This window comes from Corella eumyota, chromosome 5 (genome assembly GCF_963082875.1).
Source record: "Corella eumyota chromosome 5, kaCorEumy4.1, whole genome shotgun sequence".
NCBI lineage: Eukaryota > Metazoa > Chordata > Ascidiacea > Phlebobranchia > Corellidae > Corella > Corella eumyota.
Window position 1 is genome coordinate 14,514,997 of NC_137494.1, and position 23,527 is coordinate 14,538,523.

Genomic DNA, 23,527 nt, shown 5'->3' on the forward strand with positions numbered 1-23,527 from the left:
AAAAACATTTTAAATTTTTGTTACTAATAATATTATCGACAAGTATTATTTTAAACACATTTTTTAAAACAAATACACGTAATTCATTACTACAGTATTTAAAAGTACAATAGATTCATCTAGTTAATTTTAACAATATTGATATTAAACAAAAATAGTACAATAAAGTTTTGTGAAATTTTAAATTTTTGTTGTAAAAGACAAATCAACTTAAAAAATGTGTTCGCAAATCTATGTTTAAACTGTAAAGCATCCTAATATATAAAATACCTCAAAAAATATAAATTTCTTCATTTAACAAAACTACTTCTTACATAATATTAAATTATATACAATTGGAACACTTTATAATCTCTATATTATAAATTTTCAAACTAAGTATATATCTAAGTTACAAATAACACAATAACATAAACATATTAAATATGAAACTAAAAAGCAAATGATTTTTGGTATGGTAAGATGAGATCATCAAGTTTTTTTGTTAAACAATTTAAAACATTGAATAATATGTTAATACAAAAATAATTCAACAAAAATAATATTTATGGTTAAAAAATTTAAAATTTTCAAGGTGAAAGCTCTAAAATTTCGACTTGATTTGAATTCAGATCAATACAAGATTCAGTTGTTTCATCTTCTCTACTTTTATTAATATCAGTTATAAGTAGTTCATTAACATCTGTTGGACTAACTAATTCATTTCTTTCCATGTCAACTACTTCATGTGTTTTCACAGGTTCTGTTGGAGTTATTTTGTTGCTAGTTTCTGTGGTTTCTTGTTTAGACCATGAATCACCAGTTAAGAAAGAAAAACTGTAAAAAAAACATGAAGTATTTAAATTTATAAATTTACCAATAAACAAGCTTTTAAAAATGATAAATAAACATGCTTTTATAGTGTTTTAGTAATAAAAGATTAGTGTGGTGTAGTGGTAGGAACACTTGCTACACCACTATGAGGTTGTGGGTTCAATCCCCACTGTTTTCATGCTGTAGCGCCCTAGAGTAAGGTGCTATAAACGGTTTGAACTCCTGCTGAGCCAACACTTCATCAGCAGCATAATAATCGGGCAATTATAATCTATATAATTTGGGTCGGGATAACTAATGTTACTCTATGTTTACGTCGCGCATTCGACCTTCTCACATCGAGGATAAATGAATATTCCAAAAAAAAGTTACATTTTATTAAAGCTAAGTTTCTCAGTTTAATTTAATGTGCTGTAATTTCTAACATCTAAATCAATTGGCAATTTTATAAACAGATAATATCACTAAGTCAATAACACTCCATAGCTATGTGATAAAAGTTGCTCTATATTTAGACATACTGATAAATAAAACCGTGAACTCATAAAAAGAGTTTCAGGTAATGTAATCAAACAAATAAAAACTTACAATCTATGAATTCCACTTCCAGTTGGTTCTACTTTCTTTTTCTCGGGAACTTGTTGAATACTTTTCACTTCACAACCATCAATTTCCACCCAAGTTTCTTCACTGTTAAAACAAAAAAACAAGTTTAATATAAAAAAAATTAACTTATTTAAGTAAATTTTTATTTTTAGATTACCAGCAGTAGACATTAAGCTAATGAAGATATATAAAAAATACTTGGTCAACTAGAAAAATTGCGACAAGCTATTTATTTTAAATTACATAAAATTATTACTTAAATTTGATTAGGTCACCTCTAATTAGTTTACAAATTAAAAATGTAATAAATATTATTTGGAAGTTCTTTAAAAAAGATTACACATCTAAAAATTTGGTTAGTGGTTAGTATTTCTACAAAAAAATTTACAACAATTTGTTAAAATTATATCCACAATTGCAAGTATATCAACATTAAATTATTGCTAAACAACTGATTTCATTACATGCAGAAGCATTTGATGCATGTTATTTATTAGAAAAGAAGCATGTTAAAAGATAAGTTAATTAAGGCACATGAAAGTTGAAGTTAGTACATTAATACATTTGGGAATTAAGTTGTCATCAGATAAATCAATTTTGTTTAATTATAGTTTCAATAGATCAATTTAATAATTTTTATAACTGAAACTTGACAACAAACATCAATTATTAGCAATTTGAACAATCATTTCATGTATTAAGAATTTAATTATTTTTTGATTATTTAAATAAATTTTTAGCATAACTATACTATAAGCTTTGTTGTTTTGCTAATTCTATTAAACACAATTTTCTGCTACTTTTCTACCAACTACACATGAATTGTTATTTTAATTGCTTGTTAATTACACTCACACGTAACCATTACTTACAATCCATATTTCTTGGCTAGTCTGGTTATCATGCAAATAAAAATTAAATTAAGAATAAAGAAAAATGTGAAATTATTTGACTAACTTTAATTTAATTTATAATGTTTTATATAGTCCATTGATTGCCTTATAAAAATATTTAAAATTGAATAATCACAAAGTTAAACTAGTTGGGTTTATTTTTGACTATTTTAATTAGTAAGGTTCCAAAGCAAGGTGCTTAAACATACCAAACTCTTGCTGAACAAACACCTTATCAGCAATCTAATTAACAGGCAATTATAAATAATAATAATATCCTCAACTGCCCAAGGCAACTTAAAACTGGGTCAGGGTAACTGATATTACTCTATGTTTAGGCAATAAAGTTGACCTTCTCACATTGGGGATAAACTAATGTAAAAATGGATTAATGAATATCCCATTTCCTTACCCTCTATGATACAAAAGTTCATCTTCAAGTAGGAAACAACGAGCTTTAAGTTGGTTTCGATCAGTTAAAACTTCTTGGAGTTCAGATAGAGTGTATCTAGGTCTATTTGGATCACTTAGGTCTATTACTAATTTGTTAGCTAACAATGGATCTAATGTGACCTAAATTTAATATTATTTTTTTTAAAGGTTGACTTTATAGGATAAATATAGAGCTATATATCATGTTGTTGCCTTTTCCTGTTTGATATATAGTTAAACTGGTTACAAAGTTAATAAAGTCTGTTTTTTAACCAGTAAATTATTATTTAGACTCAACAGAAGTATATATTATTAGCATCTTATTAAATATGCTATGATTTAGAAGCAGTAGGATTCAAACCATAAATTTAATAACTTTTATAACACTTTGTTAAACAAAAAGCTTACCGATTCTTCCTTCTCATTGTGGTTAGAAGTTGTTGGTTCTGCTGGGTTTAATTTTGTTGGGGAACTTGGTTTACTTGAGCTAAAAGAAAGTTGGTCAAGACATTAAATATATTTTTCTTTTTGTATATATCTTTATCCTCGATGTGGGAAAGTCGAATGCACGGCTTAAACATAGAGTAACATCAGTTATTCTGATCTAGTCTCGAGTTGCCTGTGGCAGTTTGGGATATTATAGGTTATAATTGCCCAATAATCAAGCTGCTGATTAAGTGCTGGCTCAGCAGGAGTTTATACCGTTTATAGCGCCTTACTCAAGGGCGCTACAGCATGAGATCAGTGGGGATTATACCCATGACATCATGTGTGTGTAGCAAGTGTTCTTACCACTACACCACGCTGCCGGTTCATTTATAACATATTTATCCGTTTCAGGTTTAATATATTGCAAAAAAACATACAACTTAAGAGCTTTACTTGATACCAGTTTTAAGTAATATTTCTACATTTTTTGCAAGTTCAAGTACAGTTTAGTTTTATTTTTATGATGTTTACGACATAAGTAAACATAAAATAATAAAATATATAAGTTTTAATTTGTTAGGTTATTTCTATACAAATTAAAATGCTTTTAAACCATAAATTTAACAACTGTTTAAGCTTTATTTTTACATTTACCTCATTTGTAATTCAGCTATAGATTTCCCTTTCTCGTTTAGTTTAATTTGTATTTCATTTTTTTCCTCAATCAATAGTTTACCTTGATGTTCCAATATGTTGATTTTCTGTCTCATCTCAACATTTAATTTACTAATTCTCTGGATTTGTGATTCCAACTAAAAAATATAAATTAATATAAGTTTGAATATAGAACCGGCATTGTGGTGTCGTGGTAAAAACACTTGCTACACCACACATAAGGTTGTGGGTTCAATCCCCACTGATCTCATGCTGTAGCACCCTTAAGTAAAGCGCTTTAAAGGGTACAAACTCCTGCTGAGCCAGCACTTAATCAGCAGCATAATTATCAGCCAATTATAGTCTATAATATCCCAAACTGCCACAGGCAACTCGAGACTGGGTCGGAGTAACTGATGTTACTCTATGTTTAAGTCATGCATTCGACTTTCCCACATCAAGGATAAAGATATATACAAAAAAAAAATTATAGACAAAATCACCAAAGCAATATTTAACAAACTGGTACAACTAAAGACTGGGCAGTATATTTTACTCTATAGTTAACTCAAAAATATGTAACTTGTTATTTGTAGTTTTAACTAAAAACATCCTACCAAAAAAATCGTTTTAAATTTTAAATAAACTAACAATCAGCAGATTTATATACAGATAATATCACCAGGTCAAAAATATACGAAACTTTTTAAGATAACTCAAGACTGGGTTGAGGTAACAAGTGTTACTCTATAATTATCTTAAAAATGATAAATCTGAATATTTACTGCATAAACATCGTTGATATGTTCATCAATTGTGTGATCTTTAGTCTTTAATTCTCCCCTCTGTTTTCTTATTACTTCTTGTAGTTTTAAGATAGAGGGGGTCGTTTTATCAGAATCAAATTGAATTTCATTATCATTTTCCTCCTAAAAATTTAAACACCTTATTAGAATAATAAAATCAAAGTTGTAAAAATTAAAAAAAAAATTGAAAGATTAAATTTAACTACACCGGCAGCGTGGTGTAGTTTTAAAAACACTTGCTACACCATAAGGTCGTGGGTTCAATCCCCACTGATCTCATGCTGTAACGGCCTTGAGTAAGGCATTATAAACGGTACAAACTCCTGCTGAGGCAGCACCTAATCAGCAGCATAATTATCGGGCAATTATAATCTATTATATCCCAAACTGGCACAGGCAACTCGAGACTGGATTGGGGTAACAAATGTTACTCTATGTTTAGATTGCGCATTCGACCTTTCCACATCGAGGATAAAGATATACAAAAAAAAACTATCTTTTTTATTTGTATTAATATGCCATTTACACTATTTAATAATTAAAAACTATTGAAGCATGGTTAGTTAATAGCTCAGTTTATGTTCAGGATTTAATTATCATAATATGGTCAGAATTTACAATAAATATTCGCCGGCGATAATTTACCCAAGCACCACAAATGGCAGTTTTTTTATTTTGTGAAGCTATAAATTGGACATACATATATACCATGCCACTAAGCTTTGTTATATAAATAATGTTTTAAATAAAACTAATCATAATTTATTTGCCTCTATTTGTTCAGTGAGCAGCGTGGTTAACTTCTTGTTATCCTCCTCATAGTGAGCGACAGATTGAAGTAAATCTTGAGTTTCCTCTTTCCATGAAGTTTCCAGCATTTCTAACTCCTAGAAATTTACAAAAAAAGTAAAAGCTACAATATCTTGATTTCGGTGGTTAATTGACTTTTGAGACCTGGGTTCGATTCCCACTGCTTCCACGTTTAACAGCATTTAAATACAGCATCATTCACATTTACATTTTTGTCAAAAAAGCAATGAACAGGTTGATTAACAGACAATATTAATAATACTATTAAACCATTAATAACTAAAATTAAAGGAACTTGAGACTTGGTCAGAGTAATAAAAATCACTTTATAATTAATCTGTAAAGAAGGAATTCTTACTTAAAGGAAATACAAAGTATTATAAAAACACCATTCTTACCTCTTTTTGTTTTTTATCTCTTAACTGGCTTTCCAGTTTTATTCTTTTAAGATCATCAGTAAGTTCGGATATCTGAGATTTATCTTCTTCAGATTTCTTCACTAATGTTTCAAGCATTTCAAGGATCCTGATAATTTTTGGCATCACACCAGTAAAAACAGCACCTAAGACAAAAACACAGTTTTAATAAACATTACATTGATGCAAAGAAAATGGTTAGTTATTACTTCGAATGATTTTATGGTACATTTTTAATAGAGTAACCCGAAAAATTATGGAGTAACATATAAATTATATTAGGACCATTACTTTAACTTTAAAATCACCCTTGCTTGCCCTCACCATGTAAATTAACTTAATCTACTACCCTATTTGCCCTAACTCTTGGTCATTAGACTTTTAATAGTAATAATTCCCTGTGCCAAGCATTAGTATTTAAAGTAACAGGTTTTAATAACATGAAAACCCAAAACCTTTTAAAATGTTATATTTACCTCCAAATGCATCCGTTAATCTTTCAAACTCCCTTCCAACACTAGAGGCAATGTTATAGACATCCAAAACATTTAAGGTATCAGGAATTTGGTCGAAAACTTCAGCATTATAGTTTGACGGATCCTACATAAAAACATTACCATTAATTCATTTAAATTTACCATGAAAACTTCTAACTTTTTAAAATAAATTGTAATGTTCTTGCTTGAAGTTTTAGAGTTGCACTGCTTTTGCCAGTGGAGCTAGCGGTATTAGGGTACCTATAAAATATATTGGATCACATGAATTGAATTGGATGTTTATCAAATAAATTGCATAGATTAAATGATCGCATAGACTAAACCCTACTCTTACCCATTCAAAATGCATTCGTCACATGCAATTTATTTGATAACAATTAAATATATATATACATTTGATCCAGTATATTTTGTTGGTACCAATGATATTGTCTTTTAAAAATTCAGTTAATGGAGTGATACAGAAGATTATTACCTGCCCTGCATGTTAAAATATGTTCTAAATGGGATTCAAACCCAAGACCTTAGCCACAAAACACAAATTTCAAATGAAAAATAACTAAATTAAAAAAATGTTTTTACCACAATTTCGTTTTCATTTTCTGACAATTCCAAAGACGAAAAACTTTCGGAATCTGATTTCTGCAGTTTAGTTGCCATTGTTAATTAACTATTAATCATAAAATAACACATTTGTTTACAATATTTTAACACGTTTTGTCTGTTAAAAAACTGCAAGAGCGTTATTTTAATAATGAGCGTTATTTTAATAAAGAAACAAACACAATAAATTCTTTACAACGTCCTGTTATATACTTTCTACTGAAGAGTTTTCATTTAACGATAGTTTACATTTTATTGATTTATTTTCTTTCTTTTTTAGGTCTTCTGGGGATATTTCGAATCACATGATAAGGGGGTTCCCCATGTTATTGTCTCAGCTGTTTTTGAAAAAAAAGAAAAAAGAAGTTCAAAGGTTTTAAAAGTAAAAACTAATTCAAGCGGTCAAGTTATTAATATTTTTTTATTTTTATTATTCAATTAAGCAGTAATTAAATAAATGTTATTACACACTTTTAAAAATATTCATTTTTATTAAAAATTATTAAAAATGATGAAAAATTTAACTAAAATTTGCAAAATTACTACAGCCGTTTAATAACAATAAGCTGACGTGTCTTCTAATAAAATTGTAAACATTGCAAAAGTTGTTGTAATTTTCGTGTGTTAATATATTTTTAACTGTTAAAAAATGGCGTTCATACCTTTTAAAACGGACTACCTAAATATGCCAGCTATTACGAGGACATATATGACTTTATGTTTGTTTACTACATTAGCAGTGGTAAGTTATATTAAAATTTAATTTTTTAAATTGTTTTATATTTTAAAAGACAATAATTTGTAAAATATACTGTTAAAATTATAAAATATATTTATGTATCTTTATCCTCGATGTGGGAAAGTCGAATGTGCGACTTAAACATGGAGTAACAACTGTTACCCCGACCCAGTCTCGAGTGCGTCTGGCAGTTTGGGATATTATAGATTATAATTGCCCGATAATTATGCTGCTGATTAAGTGCTGGCTCATCAGGAGTTTATAGCCTCTTACTCAAGGGCGCTACAGCATGAGCTCAGTGGGGGTTTGAACCCACGACCTCATGTGTGGTGTAGCAAGTGTTCTTAACACTACACCACGCTGCCGGTTACTCTATGTTTAGGGCATGAAATCTACCTTCCCACATTAAAGACAAAGATATATACAAAAAAATATATGTTTAGGCTATGATGTTGACTTTTCCACATCAAGGATAAATAAATATTAAAATGTTATGTTTTTTAGCAATTTGGGGTCCTGCCAATCTCGAAAATATTTTTTAATTTTGATTTGATTTTTAAAAATCATGAATATCACAGATTGGTTACAAATCATTTTTTTTTGGGTGGACTTGGATTCAATTGGATTTTTCAATTTGTATTTTTGTAAGTTTGGTTATAAGAATATTAAGTTAGCCTATTTGATTATTTTATAAATATATTTAAAGGCCGACAACGTGGTGTAGTAGTAAGAACACTTGCTACACCACCAAGAGATTGTGGATTCAATCCCCACTGCTCTCATGCTGTAGCGCCCTTGAGTAAGGCGCTATAAATGGTAGAAACTCCTGCTGAGTCAGCACTTAATCAGCAGCATAATCACCGGGCAATTACAATCTCTATAATATCCCAAACTGCTAAAGGCATCTTAAGACCGGACTTTTTTTTTTATGACCTATTTTACTGTTGGTTATTTTTTTAATGATTGTTAAATTATGTATTATTTTTAAATAATATTTTGTTTTAAATTTTAGATATAAATATTGTAAAAAATTAGAAGACTCTTTTGAAGATAGAAAAATGGATTTTATTTGTTTGTTGCTATTTGGAGGAACTTTTATAACCGTAAGCTATGTTTTAAATAAGTTTTAAAAAACATTTTTAATCGCCAAATATAATTTTTAAAATATAATAAATATATATATGATAAAGTTATAAAAAAATAAAAAATTTAACAATATTCACCTAATTAATAAACTTTTATGCTAAATTGAATGTTTAAAAAGATTAAATGATTTACTATATTTATTTTAGATTTCAAGTTCCTTTTTTGAGTTGGCTTTTCTGGGTCATGCTTTTATTTTAATGTTTGCGTTTATTTGGAGCCGAAGATACAGTAGAAGTGAAGTCGATTTATTTGGAATTATTCAATATCCAGTAAGAATAATTTATCAAAAAAATTGTTTTTTATAGACGGTGTTACATTTATTGACTTCATGAAAAATTAAAAAGGACCGGCAGCGTGGTGTAGTGGTAAGAACACTTGCTACACCACACATGAGGTCATGGGTTCAATCCTCACTAATCTCATGCTGTAGCGCCCTTTAGTAAGGTGTTATTATCGATATGAACTCCTGCTCAGCCAACACTTAATCAGCAATATAATTATCGGGCTACTATAATCAACTATATCCAAAACTGTCGAAATCAACCCAAGACTGAATTGGGTAACTGATGTTACTCTATGTTTAAGTCGTGCATTTGACTTTCCCACATCGAGGATAAAGATATATACAAAAAAAACTTATTATATTGTCTCTTTGTCAAGATATCAACTCCACGTACTTCATAAAAATTAGGGTTTATTAATTTTTGTAAAAGTACAAATGTGGTAATTTTTTTTCACATTTTAGGCATATTTATTGCCATGGATTCTAATGATATTCTTTGTATTAATGGGGAATCCAATTATAATTGATATAATAGGTAAGATATTATAATAATATTTGTTTTAATTGTTGAGTAACTTGTTTATTTAATTAGTACTTTAACTGTTTGTATTTCTATGTACTTAAGGATAAGGGCACCCACAATAATTATACAGGTTTAAATATAGTTTAATATTATAATAAAATGGAATAATTTTTATATAGTAAAAATTATATTAGGCTATGGTTTTTAGAATAGTTAACTTAAAAGTAATATTTAAATTAATATTTCCATTTTAAGAATCTAATATATACATATATAATGTTATTTAATATTGGTAATACAATATTATTGTTCAAAACCTGTTAGAATTGTGAATAAATGTAGCGAAGCATATTGTATATAAATTTTTCAAGTTTTTTTAATAAATAATTTAAAAAAATGTATGTTTAAAAAAATAATTATTTTTTCTACATTATAGGTATTGGAAGTGGTCTTGCTTATATTTTAATAGAAGATGTATTAGCTCCAACATTAGGATTTCGAATTTTGCACATACCAGGCTTTTGTAAGTATCAATTCTTTATTTAAATTAATTTTATAACATGCTAGCAGTGGGAATCAAAACCCAGGGCTCTAAGTCTAAGAATCACTTTTATTGTTAACAATTTTTTATTTTTTAACAGAATTTTGAAACTGAATGAATAAGAAAATGTTAAAATAACTTCCTGAAAAGATTTTATAGTATCTGTAAACAAGGAAAAAATGGATTTTTTTTATTCAAATTAATCCAAAACAAAATATTACTTATCATTCTATAGTAGAAACATTTTTTTAATTACCTTAAGTTAGATTATTTAAAAAAAATGCAGTTAAAATATAAACATTAACTCGGCTAACGTTACATGGTTTTAAAATATATAAATTTCATGTTTAATATGACAAAACTATGTTTATTTATTATCATACATTTTGATTGAATAATCTTAATGTAGAAAATCTGTAAAATGATTAATTAATTATTTCCTAATTAGGTTGTTAATTTATTTAAATATCTGTTACAAATAATTCATTATGTTACTGTAAATATATTGTTACTTTATTTACACAAATGGTTATGTGTTACTTTGTATTTGAAATTATTTTTTAGAAAACTTAGCGTTATATTTAAATTTATTTTTTATGCAATGTAAATTTTGTTAAAACGAGACTGAATTTATAAAAGCAGTTTTTATGTACCTTAAATTTTTATTTTATTTTGTAAAGCAATGGCTGATAAACATTGTATATAATAACATTTAAAGCTTTAGTGTTTTAACTTTTTTGGTGCTAACTATATATTCCATTTAGGTTTGAATAATTTGTAAATAGTAATTTATTGTGAATTATATATATGGCCCATCAACCAATACTTCAGGAATATTTTCAAATACCGCCTATCACAAGAGCATATGCTACTGCATGTGTCTTAACTACTGTTGCAGTGGTAAGCCAAACTTTTTAATTTATTCATAAAATTAAAATTTATATTTAATGTAAAAATTCTGACTATGTAGTCTAAACATAGAGTAACATTTGTTACCCCGACCAGTCTCGAATTGATTGGCCAGTTGGGGATATTATAGATTATAATTGCCCGGTAATTAAGCTGCTGTTTAAGTATTGGCTTAGCTGGAGTCCATACTGTTTATTGCATCTTACTTAAGAGCACTACGGCATAAGAGTAGTGGGGTTCGAACCCACAACCTCATGTTGTGAAGCAAATTATTCTAACCACTTTATTATGATATTGGTTATGTATCTACAATCTTTTTAACTCTTTAAAACATTTTGTTATTTTTAGCAACTTGATATTGTTTCTCCATTCCATATTTACTTTAACCCTGACCTAATATTCCAACAATATCAGTTATGGAGGCTGCTTACGAATTTCCTTTTCTTTGGGACGATAGGATTTAATTTTTTATTTAATATGATATTTCTGTAAGTTGATATTTCTAAAAAAGTTATTTAACTAGCAAGCTAATTAGATATATAATAGTTTTTATAGTTTTGAAATAATCTTATTTAAAAAAAAGCACAACATCACAGCTTAACTATAGAGTAATTTGCATTCTCTTTAACCAGTCTTAAATTGTCTTAAACTTTGTCTACTAAATTTTTTTTTAATATACTGATTTTTTATTTATAATTTATTTCTTACAGGTATAGATATTGTAGAATGTTAGAGGAAGGCTCCTTTAGAGGGAGAACTGCCGATTTTGTTTTTATGTTTTTATTAGGTGGAGTTTTCATGACTGTATCCTTTTTAAAAAATCTAATTTCTTCTGGTGAAAAAGAATAACTTATTTTGAGTTTTTTATTCTAATATTTACCCTACACCCTTATGTAAGGCCATATAAACGGTTTTAACTCCTGCTGAGCCAACACTTAATCAGCATCACAATTATCAGGCAATTATAATCTATAATATCCAAAACTGCCACAGGCAACTTGAGAATGGGTCAGGGTAACTGATGCTACTCTATGTTTAGGTCGCGCATTTGACTTCCCACATTTTTGCCACAGGCAACTCGAGACTGGGTCAGGGTAACTGATGCTACTCTATGTTTAGGTCGCGCATTTGACTTCCCACAGACTTCCCACACAGGATAAATAAATAGAAACTAGGCATTAATATCGGAAATTTAGAAAAATATGTATTAGTAAGCAATTATTTTTTGTTTTATTTCTTAACAAATTTGACCCATTAGGTTATAGGGTTGTTTGTTCATATGGTGTTTCTGGGTCAGGCCTTCACTATAATGTTAGTTTATGTTTGGAGCAGAAGAAATCCTTATATTAGAATGAGTTTTTTCGGAGTAATCACTTTCCATGTAAGTATTAATGATAAAGTTGCTACTTTTTGTGCATATATTGATTTATCCTCCTCTGATAGACTGAGTCAATTTACAAATGTCTTTAAAAGTTTGTTATTATTTTGATGACCCTTTAAATTTAACTTTTAATATTTTTAGGCACCCTACTTGCCCTGGGTTTTAATTGGTTTTTCCTTAATGTTGGGAAATCCAATAGTAGTTGATGTCGTAGGTAAGTACACTTAATAATTTAAAATGAATTCAATTTTGCATATTTTTTATTACTTTTAATATAACAGGTATTGCTTGTGGTCACATTTATTATTTTCTTGAAGATGTTTTTCCTCAACAAAGAGGAGGATTTAAGATCCTGCACACGCCATATTTTTTGTAAGTTTTACTTCATTTTTTTATGTTTAATCAAAGAAAGCAGACTCTTTAGCAGGTCGTAAATTTTTAATTCCAAAATTTTAATACTGAGTTTGATTCCCACTGCTGAGGAAACCCAGGACTGGGTCGGGGTAACTGAAGTTACTCTATGTTAAGGTCATGAAGTCGACCTGTAACTTTGAAAAAAAATTAAAAAAAAACATCTGTTAACAAATTCATTTTTGTTTTTAGAAAATATATTTTTGACCCTCCAGAAGATGGAGGTGAATACGAGGTTCTTCCCGAAGCAGAGAGGCCTGGGGGTTTTGCATGGGGGCAGCCCCAGGGTGATGTTGACCCAGGGGAAAATAATGAATAAACTTTCAAGTTGTAAAAATTTTATTTGGTTCACACGTTAATAAAAAATATAAAGAGAAAAAATTTTGAACTTTTACCTCAAAAAAAAGACAAAAAAGGTAATTTTAATCAATTTTAAATAGGTTTTTTTAAATAGTTTCTACATTGCAAAAAAATCACCAAAATTTTGAGTAAATTATTTCATAAAAAATTTTCTCATCTCAAACAAGTTATAAACAACCGCACAGATGGTTGCACCATAGAAAATAGGAAGATAGATTTTATCCCTGGGACCAGACATGTGAACTGGGACCTTATTCACTCGCAGTTGATGCTACAAAACAAATTAATAAATTAATTAAAAAATAAACTTTTAGGTTTTTTATTAGGTAAATGTATTCAAGTATTTTTAAGGAAAGTTTCTTTTTTTTTGTATTTATTTATCCTAGATGTGGTAAGGTCGAATGCGCTACCTAAACATAAAGTAACATTTGTTACCGTGACCCAGTCTCAAGTTACCCTTGGCAGTTTGGGATATTATAAAATATGATTGCCCGATAATTATGTTGCTGATTAAGTGCTGGCTCAGCAGGAGTTTATATCGTTTATAGCGCCTTACTCAAAGGTGTACAGCATGAGAATAGTTGCCTAATAACCAGACTAGTGATTGAATTTGCAATTAGCAGAATTATGCAACGTTTTTAGTACCTTAATGAAGGGTACTTTGACTTGAAAGCAGTGGGGATTAAACTACTACACCATGTTGCGTTTTTTATTTTAAATTTCAAAATATTCCCACAATGCCAAAAAACTTTTTTTTTTAAATTAACTCTATATATATTTAAGTTTTTAAAACATAATGAATACCAAATGATATTCTTGTTTTTCATAAAGTTTTGGCCAATGTTTGGCGAAATCTTGTCTGCTTGTAGTCTGCCAGTAAGGCTTGTTAGCTAAAAAATAAAAATTTTTTATTGGTTTGTAAATAGTTAATTTATTAAAACCACATTCTATAAAATTTATTGCCTGATAATTATGCTACTGATTAAGTGCTGGCTTAGCAAGATTTCATACCCTTTATAACACCTTACTCAAGGACGCTACAATATGGAAGCCATGGGGATCAAACCAACGACCTCATGTGGTTTGGCAAGTGTTCAAGTCAGTTAAGCAATATTATTAATTACTCTAGAAATAAATAAAAATAATTAATTCTAACGTAGTCCCCTCTCTCCTGAAGCACCCCCTACACCGACAGATTTTGGTTTCGTGTTTGAATCCCCAAATACGAGAGTAGAAGATTTGCCAGAATCAGGAGTTATCTAAAATTAAAAAAAAAATTAAAAAGGGTAAACTTTATGACGTTTAAATAAGTAATTAGTTAAAAAAATCGCCAAAGTTTAGTTACCTTTGCCTGGTTCACCATTGAATCAAACTTTGAAAAGAGTGGCATCGTTTTATTAACTTAACAACCCCTTAAACAATTTAAGTAAAAAAAAATCTTTAAAATTTTGTTTGTTTTTATTCAGAGGTTACGTGCACCAGTAGTTGTAACCGTTTTAGTAATAACACTAGTGTCAGTGCCACTATTACTTGTGACGCGCAAACAAAAATTAAGCAGGCTTTTTTTTATAAAGGAGGGCACATATAAAATAAAGAAATTAATTTCAAGATAGATAATACACTTATTGGTTTATTGGTCATTAGGTTAAACTTATCTTAAATAATTAAAACATATTTTTAGCAACCGCTATTAACAGAATTTAAATTTTCGAGAGTGGCTTGTCAGTGCCTTTTTGTAGCGAACTCTTGCCTACGTGATGTAAGCAAACCAATATTTACACATTTAAACAAAATTAAAAAAGGATATGGCGGTGTTTTCATACCTACATAGTAGTTTAATAACTTGTTTTATTTGGCCAAAAACAAACTTTCACATTCTATTGGTAGTTAAAACACTTTTGTATTACATCAATTAAGTTACGGTAATTGTATTTCTAAATGGACTGTCAAAGAAATGCTTTAAGTGGCAAAATAAAGCGAAAAAGAGACAAAAAATCGCCCTTAGTCAAGAAATGTTTGCTTAAGCTAGCCTCTAAATAAACATCACGACCTAGTCATGTGACCCATTGTTACTTAGCAACACGATACCAACGCACACATTAATGAATGTTTAGTGTTATGGATCGAATATTGTGTTCAAAGAAATTTGAGAATTTGACTAGACAGGCTAGACAAGTGTCTAATAAAACGCTCTTAATATTATAAGTGCTAGCGTATTTGATGTGTATTATAATAAACCACACATACAATATCATATTAACGGGATATGTTAATGTAAAACACATTATATAGCTTAAAAGAGCGCTTATAAATAAAGTTTAGTTATAAATTTACTAAGAAATGCTTTTAGATTTACCAAAATTTAATTTATATAATCACTTTTAATAATATTAAGGTACCGAAAGTGTTTTTGTATTTACATAGAAATTGTACAGCAACCAAAAATAAATTTTTCTACGTTTTTCATTTTGTGCCTAAATCTTTTTTTATTCTAAAAAGCAAGCGCGTAACCATTTGCTGCACAACAGGAGAACTATTTACTTAAAATGAAAGATTTAAGCCTTTTAAACATACGCTAAAAAAGTTGTAGTGCGCATAAAAACAAGCTTTAAAGGGCGTCTAGTTTAAGCAAACTAGTCTACTAAATTATTTATAGCCAAGTAAAAATAAGAAAAAATGATGTAATCTAAACTTTTTTTATGACGTCATAAGTATCGTAAGTTTGGTGCTATTTTTGCTTATAAAATAATATTTTTAAGAAATATTTTTTGAGAAATCTAGTTTTATTCCTAAAAAATTAGAACAACAAAAATGCCTGGGGTAAGTTGCGTTAATTTGAGTTATTTAATTAAGTTAATTAAATTTTCGTTTGATAAATGTTGTTTTATTCAATTAATTACGATTTTTAATTAAGTTAGGACTTGTAAAGTAATCTTGAAATATGTAATTTATTAATAAATTCAATAACACTTATAGTTCGTCCAAATTAAGGCTTTTGTTGTTAAAGTTAAGAACGCGGTTTTATTATTATTTTTCATTGTCATCTCGCGCGCAACTAACAATGGGTTATTTGTTACAAGAAATCTATGAATAAAATCTTTTATTTAAATACTTGTAAGGTCTTTCACTCTAGTATTTAGTGTTCTTGTAAATGGGAGGCGGTTTGTTAGTTTAACATTGCCGATACTTTGTCAGTATTACCTTTAAATATTAAAGACCACTTTTACAGTTCGGCTGAAAAGCATAGATAGCTTAGTTTAGTTAAAAGAATGGAGATAGAAATAAGACTTTAAAGATATTTTAGACTTAAGATCGTGGGTTTAATTTCCACTATCACATAATTTTAACCAACATTTGTAGCCTATACCTAGTATTTAAACATATTTTTTATAACTTTAATCTAATTAGATTCCTAAATATAAGTCGTTTCCGTCTGATAAACCTTCATCTGCTAAAACCAAGACCAGAGAAATGTCAAAATCAGCGGGCCCAGCCCGGAAGAAAAAGGGGGACGCGCCACCGCCCCGGGTGGGACCGGGAAGTAGATACTCTTCTGTTCCTAATAATGTTTCAAGGCACATGAAGCGTTTTAGTAACAAGATTGTGATTGATTTGGATACAGTTAATATAAAGGTAATTTTTGTTTTAGTTGTTTAAAAAACTGTTAACTTAAATTTGACAGCGTGGTGTAGTGGTTAAAACATATGGCTTCACGTAATAGGATCTTGGGTTTGATCCCCACTGCTCTCATGCTGTAGCGCACTTTAAGTAAGGCGTTATAAACGGTATAAACTTATGCTAAGTCAACAGTTAATCAGCAGCTCATTATTATCGGGAAATTATAATTTATAATATTTAAAAATGCCAAAGACAACTTAAAACTGGGTAAGGGTAACTAATGGTTCGCTTATTTAGGTTGTTAAGTCGACCTTCCCACGTCGAGGATAACTAAATATTAAAAAATAGGTATTTAAATTTGGCGCCAAAAAAACTTGATTTGTTTACAAAAATATTTCTATAGTTTTTAAGTTTTAATAAAAGACTTATCTTTAAAACTTAGACTCTACCTGAAGAGTTGTACGCCAACGAAGAAGTAGCCTTAATGACCCAAGTTATACATGCTCAAAATAACAAGTTAAAGAAATTACCGAAAAAGATTGGAACTCTTCAAAGCCTACACGATGTAGATGTACACAATAACATTATCGGTAAGTTTGGGTTATAACTCCTACTTGAAAAATGGCAATAATATCTGTCATTAGAAGTTGAAAATAGTGCCTTTATTGCTTTTTTTTGACATTCTTTTGTATGTGCTTACAAGACTTCGTCTAGACAAGTCTATAAATTATTAAACATGTTTATAAACTGTCTTTTATTTTAAGGCAGGGTTAGGAGCATTTTAAGGATAATTGAAGGTTATTAAAGTTACCTTTTGAATAATGGACTGTAAATTTGGCCTTTTTTATTAGAATGTATTAAAAACTATACAATTAAAATATTACAAGGTTAACAAAATAGGTAAAAACTTTTCAAGACAACTCAAGACCTAGTCAAAGAAATGAATGCTAAAGAAACCAATTTAAATTAATTAATTTCTTCGCTTTATTTAATAGGTGCAATACCGGCTTCCGTATCTCGGCTGAAAAAGTTAGCTTCACTTAATGTTGCTGACAATCGCCTAAAAACACTCCCACGAACACTACACAAAGCAACCGGTTTAGAAACTTGCGTGGCATCGAATAACAAAATCAAAAAACTGCCAGCGACGATCGGAAAATGCGCCAGTATGAACGTATTAGATGTTTCTAACAACTCGATAAAGAACCTTCCAAAATCGATCTACGCCTTACCCAAAGCTTTAGACGTTTCGGGAAACTTAATCGAAGCATTACCTACTATTGTTATCACAAAGAAGAGTAAAGGCAATATCTCGAAGATCAACTTGTCTAATAATAAGTTAACTGGGTTACCTACTGATATCGATAGACTGTATCGATTAAGGCACATTGATGTGTCTTACAATCAACTTACACAACTACCCACAGGTATTTATTTATTTTTTGTATATATCTTTATCCTTGATGTGGGAAAGTCGAATGCTGACTTAAACATAGAGTAACACCAGTTTCTCCGACCCAGTCTTGAGTTGCCTGTGGCAGTTTGAGATATAATAAAATATAATTGCCCGGTAATTAAACTGCTGATTAAGTGCTGGCTCAGCAGGAGTTTTTACCGTTTATAGCGCCTTAACTCAAGGGCGCTACAGCATAAGAGCAGTGGGGATTAAACCCACGACCTCATACGTGGTGTAGCAAGTGTTCTTACCACTCCACCACGCTGCCGGTTTGTATTGATTTTTCGTGGCTAAAAACTATTAAAAATTTAGTAATTAACTATTTTAAACTGCAACAAAATGCTATAAAAATAAAATCTTTAATTAATTTGTAACAATTTAACAAGTTAGTTCTTATAACTAGCCTTTTTTGGCAACAATTTAACTAAGAAAATATTTGTTTTTTTAGCTCTTGGTGCATTGGTGTACTTAACCTATCTGAACGCATCTCACAACAATATCGAGACATTACCAGAGACTATTTACTCGCTCGGATTCAGTTTAAAAACTCTAAACTTAGAACACAATAAGTAAGTAGTATTTATACACAGTTTGTAAAAATTGGCAGCAAAATCTTTAGCATTATTCAAAGCTAACTTAAGGCTGGGCTGGGGTAACAAATGTTACTCTATAGTTAAGCTGTAAAGTTGACATTTTTCATAGATGATAAATATAAATAAATTAACTTTTTTTAAATATTTCGATTTAAATACGTTTTTTTAGGATTTCGAAATTATCTGAGGGTATAGGCTCCTTGAAAAGGATCGAATCCCTATTTTTGTCCAACAATTTGTTATCCGAATTACCGATTGATTTTTCTGGAATGGAGGACTTAATAAGATTGGATGTTTCGCATAATCTGTTAACAGATTTAATACCTATTGTTGGTAAGCAATTGCTTAAAAATATTTATAGAAATTGTAAATTTTAATAGCTCAATATTTTGTTAATATTTTTAAAATTAAATGTTTTTTTTTTGTTTTAGGTCTGACGAATTTAGAAACAATTAATGCGTCTCATAATAAAATTAAAGAGTTACCGTATGATATCAATTCATTACGGTAAGTAGTTTACAATTTAAACTTTATATATCGTTCATTTAAATTAATTTTAGTAAAACAGTTATACTGTCACAAATTGAACATTGTTTTGTAATTTACGACTATTTTTTTTGTATATATATTTATCCTCGATGTGGGAAAGTCGAATACGCGACTTAAACATAGAGTTAGTAACTAACATCAGTTACTCCGACCCAGTCTCGAGTTGCCTGTGGCAGTTTGGGATATTATAGATTATAATTGCCCGGTAATTAAGCTGTTGATTAAGTGCTGGCTCGGCAGGAGTTCATATCGTTTACAGCGCCTTACTCAAGTGCGCTACAGCATAAGATCAGCGGGGATTGAACCCACGACCTCATGTGCGGTGTAGCAAGTGTTCTTACCACTACACCACGCTGTCGGTTCATTTATTATTATTACGTCCTTGTTTGAAATTGTTTTTTTACTGCCTTTTTTAAGGTCTTAATTTTAAACTATAATCTTCATAAAATACAAAATGACTCTAATTTTTCCTAACTTTTACAGGTGGCTAGCAACATTCAATCTTGCCTACAACCAACTAACAGTTCTACCTTCTACTATAGGCTACATGAAGTCTCTAAAACATCTTTACATTCAGAACAACAAACTAACAGACCTACCCAACATGCTAGGCGAACAGCAGCTACTCGTTACCTTAAACTTATGCGATAATGAGATCACAGATTTGCCCGACGATCTACGAAAATGGAGGACATTAGAAGTACTATTACTAGCTAGAAACAGACTGTCGCAAATGCCAAAGAGCTTTAAGTATCTTGAGCATTTGCATACGTTTGATATCAGCAGTAATAGTTTTGTGAATTTTATTTTGCCCGACGGAGCGAACAAAGTTTTAAAGTCGTTGAATTTGGCGGAAAATCCGTGGCGTCTACCCCCACCTGGCGGCGAGGATAATAAGAGTTTAATCACAAAACTACACAGGTATAAATAAAGTATATTTAAAAAAATGTAAAAGTTATTCAAGTTTATAAAAAAATGTATAATGTTAGTTTTTTGATTTAAATTTTACAGAGAGCTTAGCGTTATCTTGACCACGCTAGATTTATCGAATATTGAATTAGAAGAAATGCCGCTCAATCTTTGTATCTGTCGATTTCTTAAAGAACTCAGAATTGCTGGCAACGACATTAAAGGTAAAGAATAAAAATTTACATTTAAAATGGTTTGATATAATATTTTAAACAAATTATCCAATTAGGTTAAGTAAAGGCAAAAAAAATGTATATACTTATATTTGGATGTTAGACTTAACATAATTATCAACGTAAAATTTAGATGTTTTATGATGTTTAAATTTTCTTTTTTTTAGAGTTGCCTGGTAACATCCGAAAATTAAACATCCTTACAATCCTCGACGTTTCAAACAACAAAATAACCAGTATACCTGAGCAGATTGGATCACTTGGCCACCTGAGTGAACTACATGCTCAGAACAACTGCATTGAAGTATTTACACCTAACCTTGTTAGACTAAGGTAGAGGATATTATAATTTAACTTTAACTTGAATTTTGAAGTAAATCATTCTTTGGTAATCATAACTAATGGTGCCAACTTCTTTGCCTAAATCTAATTTGCAGAATAATAACGTCTTACACTATAAACAGAACAAATGAGGTCGTAGGTTCAATCCCCACTGCTCTCATGCTGTAGCGCTCTTGAGTAAGGTGCTATAAACAGTATAAACTCCTGCTTAGCCAACACTTAATCAGCAGCATAATTGTCTGGCAAATATAATCTATAATATCCCAAACTGACAAAGTCAACTCGAGACTGAGTCGGAGTAACTAATGTTACTCTATGTTTAGGTCGCGCAATCGACCTTACCACATCGAGGATAAAGAAATATACAAAAAAAATGTTACTCTATGTTTAGGCTGTAATGCCGGTCTTTGCAAAAGTGAAATTTATCCTTTTAAACTACTAAATCTTACCGAAATTGCGTTATTTATATTTGTTAGGTCGCTGCAGTATATGAATATGTCGGGCAACAAAATAAAGAAATTACCAGACAATTTTGGAGAACTAAAAAAGTTGATCACAATGGATTTATCAGGTTTAAAATTAAATCTTTAGTTGTTTCAGGTTTTAAAATACTTTACTATATATCACATTAAAACAAACTAAATATGGACTTTCAACAAGATATATATAGAGTTGTGATATTTATAAATTTAGGTGTTGCTTCAAAATTGTCATTTATTTAGATAACCGGTTACCAAGATTGCCGAACGATAGAATAGACGTCCTGGCGTCTCTAATCTCTCTAAACATTTCTTACAATCGGGTCAAAGCGGTTCCGATTGACATGCCGTATCTTTATAGAATGCAGGTAACTTTAAACTACAATACCAGGTTTAAAAAGTACAAATTGTGTTTTTTTGGTGTTTAATTTCAATTGTAATCTTGTTATATATATATATTTATATAGAGAGAGCTAAATGTGTAAATCTTGATATATAATAGGTTTTTGTAATTACTTAATGGTAGCGTATACAAGTACATAAAACTTTGACACAAAGATTATTTTTGTTAGAACAAACAGACTTTCAATTAAAGATAAATTAAGCTTTTGAATTTGTGTTGTTAGATTTTAAATCTATCAAGAAACGACTTGTCCAGTTTACCAAACGATATCTGGAAAATGAAATCCATTGAACGAATGGATGTATCAGATAATCTTCTTGAAAGTTTACCCGAATCAATTGCCAAAATGCCATCTTTAAAGGTATCCAACTAATTGCAAAATATAGTTATATTCAGTGTTTATATAACTGATTATAGTTGCCTTATCCAATACGCCTTTCTAATTAATAAACAGGGTAATCACCAAGTCAATTTTTTAACTAAAGTAAGCCATTCCAAGACTGTACTGGAGCATTAAGAATGGTCTTTATAGTAACATAAGTTAATCTGTGAACAATATGTTGACAAAGCAATCTATTAAAGAGTTTGTACGTTTAAGAAGTTGTGCAGACATTGAAGTAAAGGTTGTACTACTATATTAAAGTTGTTAAATTGAATCTTGTTTGCTTCAGCACTTAGATGTATCTGATAACAAAGTTAGAATATGGCCGAAAAGTATGGCGGCTCTTCAACAGAAAGTTGAGGTCAATATTGGGAAACAGAATGAGAAGAAGATTAGAGAACCAAGAGAGGACGAAGAACCAGAGCCTCCAAAAGAAGGTAAGAATATAAAAACTGTTTTATTAAATTCAACATTAGTTTCTGAAATTCTACTAAAGCTTTTACTGTTATTTTAAAAGTTTATATTTGTGTTTTTAGAACCAGAACCTAAAAAGAAAAAGAAGAGTCCAAAACTTGGAAAAGGTAAATATTATAATTTATTGTTAAAAGTTAATTTTTCCTCGAGGCTAATTTCACAGATAAAACATAAATTAACTTTAAATTCTTTTTTTAACCCTCGATTTGTGCTAATTTATTCTCTATTTTTTATCAAATTTTTGCTGTTTTTAATATAACTAGGGCGGCCAAAAACTGCAACTGGTGCTAGTGGAAAAAGAAGTCCAAAGACTGGAAAACAAACTGGTTTATAATCTGGTGACGCAATAAAAGCATAAACATCAAATAAAATGACAATAATTACGTCATACAGCATTTTTGTAACTAGATTGTTACGCATTCCTTCATAAATATTTTTAAAATGTAGGTTTATTTTAAATCTTGTATATATATATTTTGATTCTATAACGCAGTATATTAACTCTATATTAATGCACTTCAGCCAAATAAGTATTATAACTCAATACAGCATTTATGTTATACGTCCAATTTACTTTAGAAACTAAAATCAGTTTAAAAACTGTTTTTTATTCTGTAATTTTATGTAGAAAAATAAATATGAAATATCTGAAGCACTTGCCAAGCTCGAATTTAAAAAAAATTAATTTAATTGTTGATTATGATTACGTAGTAGTTGATGGATTGTATAAATGCGTTGGCAGTAAAGAAATGACGACATAATCTAGTATTTGCGTAGGATATTTGTTATGAAAATACATTTTTAAATAAAGAATTAGACACTTAGCTTTTTTAACTG

At 29.5% G+C, this 23,527-nt stretch overlaps 5 protein-coding genes across 6 annotated transcripts; 3 read left to right on the forward strand and 2 right to left on the reverse strand.

Annotated features, from left to right (window-relative positions):
* Window positions 1-122: 122 nt before the first annotated feature.
* On the reverse strand, window positions 123-7,083 carry LOC145753262 (RILP-like protein 1). Of its 2 annotated transcripts, XM_082569669.1 has the most exons (11): window positions 6,939-7,083; window positions 6,336-6,459; window positions 5,842-6,005; window positions 5,404-5,520; window positions 4,613-4,756; window positions 3,828-3,985; window positions 3,153-3,231; window positions 2,725-2,885; window positions 2,292-2,312; window positions 1,402-1,503; window positions 123-816 (listed from the first exon to the last, which is right to left on the reverse strand). In XM_082569669.1, exons 1-11 carry the CDS (start codon window positions 7,014-7,016, stop codon window positions 570-572), a joined length of 1,395 nt encoding a protein of 464 aa, XP_082425795.1. In that variant the 5' UTR covers window positions 7,017-7,083; the 3' UTR covers window positions 123-569. The 2 variants fall into 2 exon arrangements, with proteins under 2 accessions (XP_082425795.1, XP_082425796.1); XM_082569670.1 differs by lacking the exon at window positions 2,292-2,312.
* Window positions 7,084-7,531: 448 nt separating this feature from the next.
* LOC145753801 (derlin-2-like) lies at window positions 7,532-10,517 on the forward strand. Its single transcript, XM_082570248.1, has 7 exons — window positions 7,532-7,701; window positions 8,203-8,342; window positions 8,711-8,801; window positions 8,991-9,113; window positions 9,590-9,662; window positions 10,087-10,173; window positions 10,292-10,517. Coding segments are annotated over exons 1-7 (609 nt in total). The 5' UTR covers window positions 7,532-7,608; the 3' UTR covers window positions 10,294-10,517.
* Window positions 10,518-10,887: 370 nt separating this feature from the next.
* On the forward strand, window positions 10,888-13,267 carry LOC145753800 (derlin-2-like). Its single transcript, XM_082570247.1, has 7 exons — window positions 10,888-11,091; window positions 11,449-11,588; window positions 11,811-11,904; window positions 12,359-12,481; window positions 12,623-12,695; window positions 12,763-12,853; window positions 13,085-13,267. Exons 1-7 carry the CDS (start codon window positions 10,999-11,001, stop codon window positions 13,209-13,211), a joined length of 741 nt encoding a protein of 246 aa, XP_082426373.1. The 5' UTR covers window positions 10,888-10,998; the 3' UTR covers window positions 13,212-13,267.
* Window positions 13,220-14,740, reverse strand: LOC145753802 (uncharacterized). The gene is made up of 4 exons (XM_082570249.1): window positions 14,598-14,740; window positions 14,409-14,511; window positions 14,057-14,142; window positions 13,220-13,523 (listed from the first exon to the last, which is right to left on the reverse strand). The coding sequence occupies exons 1-4, from the start codon at window positions 14,640-14,642 to the stop codon at window positions 13,386-13,388; spliced, it is 372 nt and encodes a 123-aa protein (XP_082426375.1). The 5' UTR covers window positions 14,643-14,740; the 3' UTR covers window positions 13,220-13,385.
* Window positions 14,741-16,063: 1,323 nt separating this feature from the next.
* On the forward strand, window positions 16,064-23,386 carry LOC145753565 (uncharacterized). The gene is made up of 16 exons (XM_082569970.1): window positions 16,064-16,072; window positions 16,661-16,885; window positions 17,313-17,460; window positions 17,866-18,297; window positions 18,775-18,895; window positions 19,089-19,252; window positions 19,351-19,426; window positions 19,952-20,389; window positions 20,480-20,601; window positions 20,778-20,943; window positions 21,429-21,523; window positions 21,675-21,799; window positions 22,058-22,195; window positions 22,506-22,653; window positions 22,753-22,797; window positions 22,954-23,386. Exons 1-16 carry the CDS (start codon window positions 16,064-16,066, stop codon window positions 23,022-23,024), a joined length of 2,523 nt encoding a protein of 840 aa, XP_082426096.1. The 3' UTR covers window positions 23,025-23,386.
* Window positions 23,387-23,527: the final 141 nt, after the last annotated feature.

Excerpts from the sequence above, each read along its gene's own strand:
- LOC145753262 (XM_082569669.1), bottom strand. The coding sequence starts at position 7,016 with ATGGCAACTAAACTGCAGAAATCAGATTCCGAAAGTTTTTCGTCTTTG. Across the intron at positions 6,460-6,938 it reads AAAATGAAAACGAAATTGTG|GATCCGTCAAACTATAATGC; the intron begins GTAAAAACATTT and ends GTTTTTATGTAG. Across the intron at positions 817-1,401 it reads GGAAGTGGAATTCATAGATT|TTTTTCTTTCTTAACTGGTG; the intron begins GTAAGTTTTTAT and ends TTTTTTTTACAG.
- LOC145753801 (XM_082570248.1), top strand. The coding sequence starts at position 7,609 with ATGGCGTTCATACCTTTTAAAACGGACTACCTAAATATGCCAGCTATT. Across the intron at positions 8,802-8,990 it reads TTGGAGGAACTTTTATAACC|ATTTCAAGTTCCTTTTTTGA; the intron begins GTAAGCTATGTT and ends TATTTATTTTAG. Across the intron at positions 9,114-9,589 it reads TTGGAATTATTCAATATCCA|GCATATTTATTGCCATGGAT; the intron begins GTAAGAATAATT and ends TTCACATTTTAG.
- LOC145753800 (XM_082570247.1), top strand. The coding sequence starts at position 10,999 with ATGGCCCATCAACCAATACTTCAGGAATATTTTCAAATACCGCCTATC. Across the intron at positions 12,696-12,762 it reads AATAGTAGTTGATGTCGTAG|GTATTGCTTGTGGTCACATT; the intron begins GTAAGTACACTT and ends TTAATATAACAG. Across the intron at positions 12,854-13,084 it reads CTGCACACGCCATATTTTTT|AAAATATATTTTTGACCCTC; the intron begins GTAAGTTTTACT and ends TTTTGTTTTTAG.
- LOC145753802 (XM_082570249.1), bottom strand. The coding sequence starts at position 14,642 with ATGCCACTCTTTTCAAAGTTTGATTCAATGGTGAACCAGGCAAAG. Across the intron at positions 14,512-14,597 it reads CAATGGTGAACCAGGCAAAG|ATAACTCCTGATTCTGGCAA; the intron begins GTAACTAAACTT and ends TTTTAATTTTAG. Across the intron at positions 13,524-14,056 it reads AAAAACAAGAATATCATTTG|CATCAACTGCGAGTGAATAA; the intron begins GTATTCATTATG and ends TTTGTTTTGTAG.
- LOC145753565 (XM_082569970.1), top strand. Across the intron at positions 17,461-17,865 it reads TGTACACAATAACATTATCG|GTGCAATACCGGCTTCCGTA; the intron begins GTAAGTTTGGGT and ends TTTATTTAATAG. Across the intron at positions 20,602-20,777 it reads TGCTGGCAACGACATTAAAG|AGTTGCCTGGTAACATCCGA; the intron begins GTAAAGAATAAA and ends TCTTTTTTTTAG.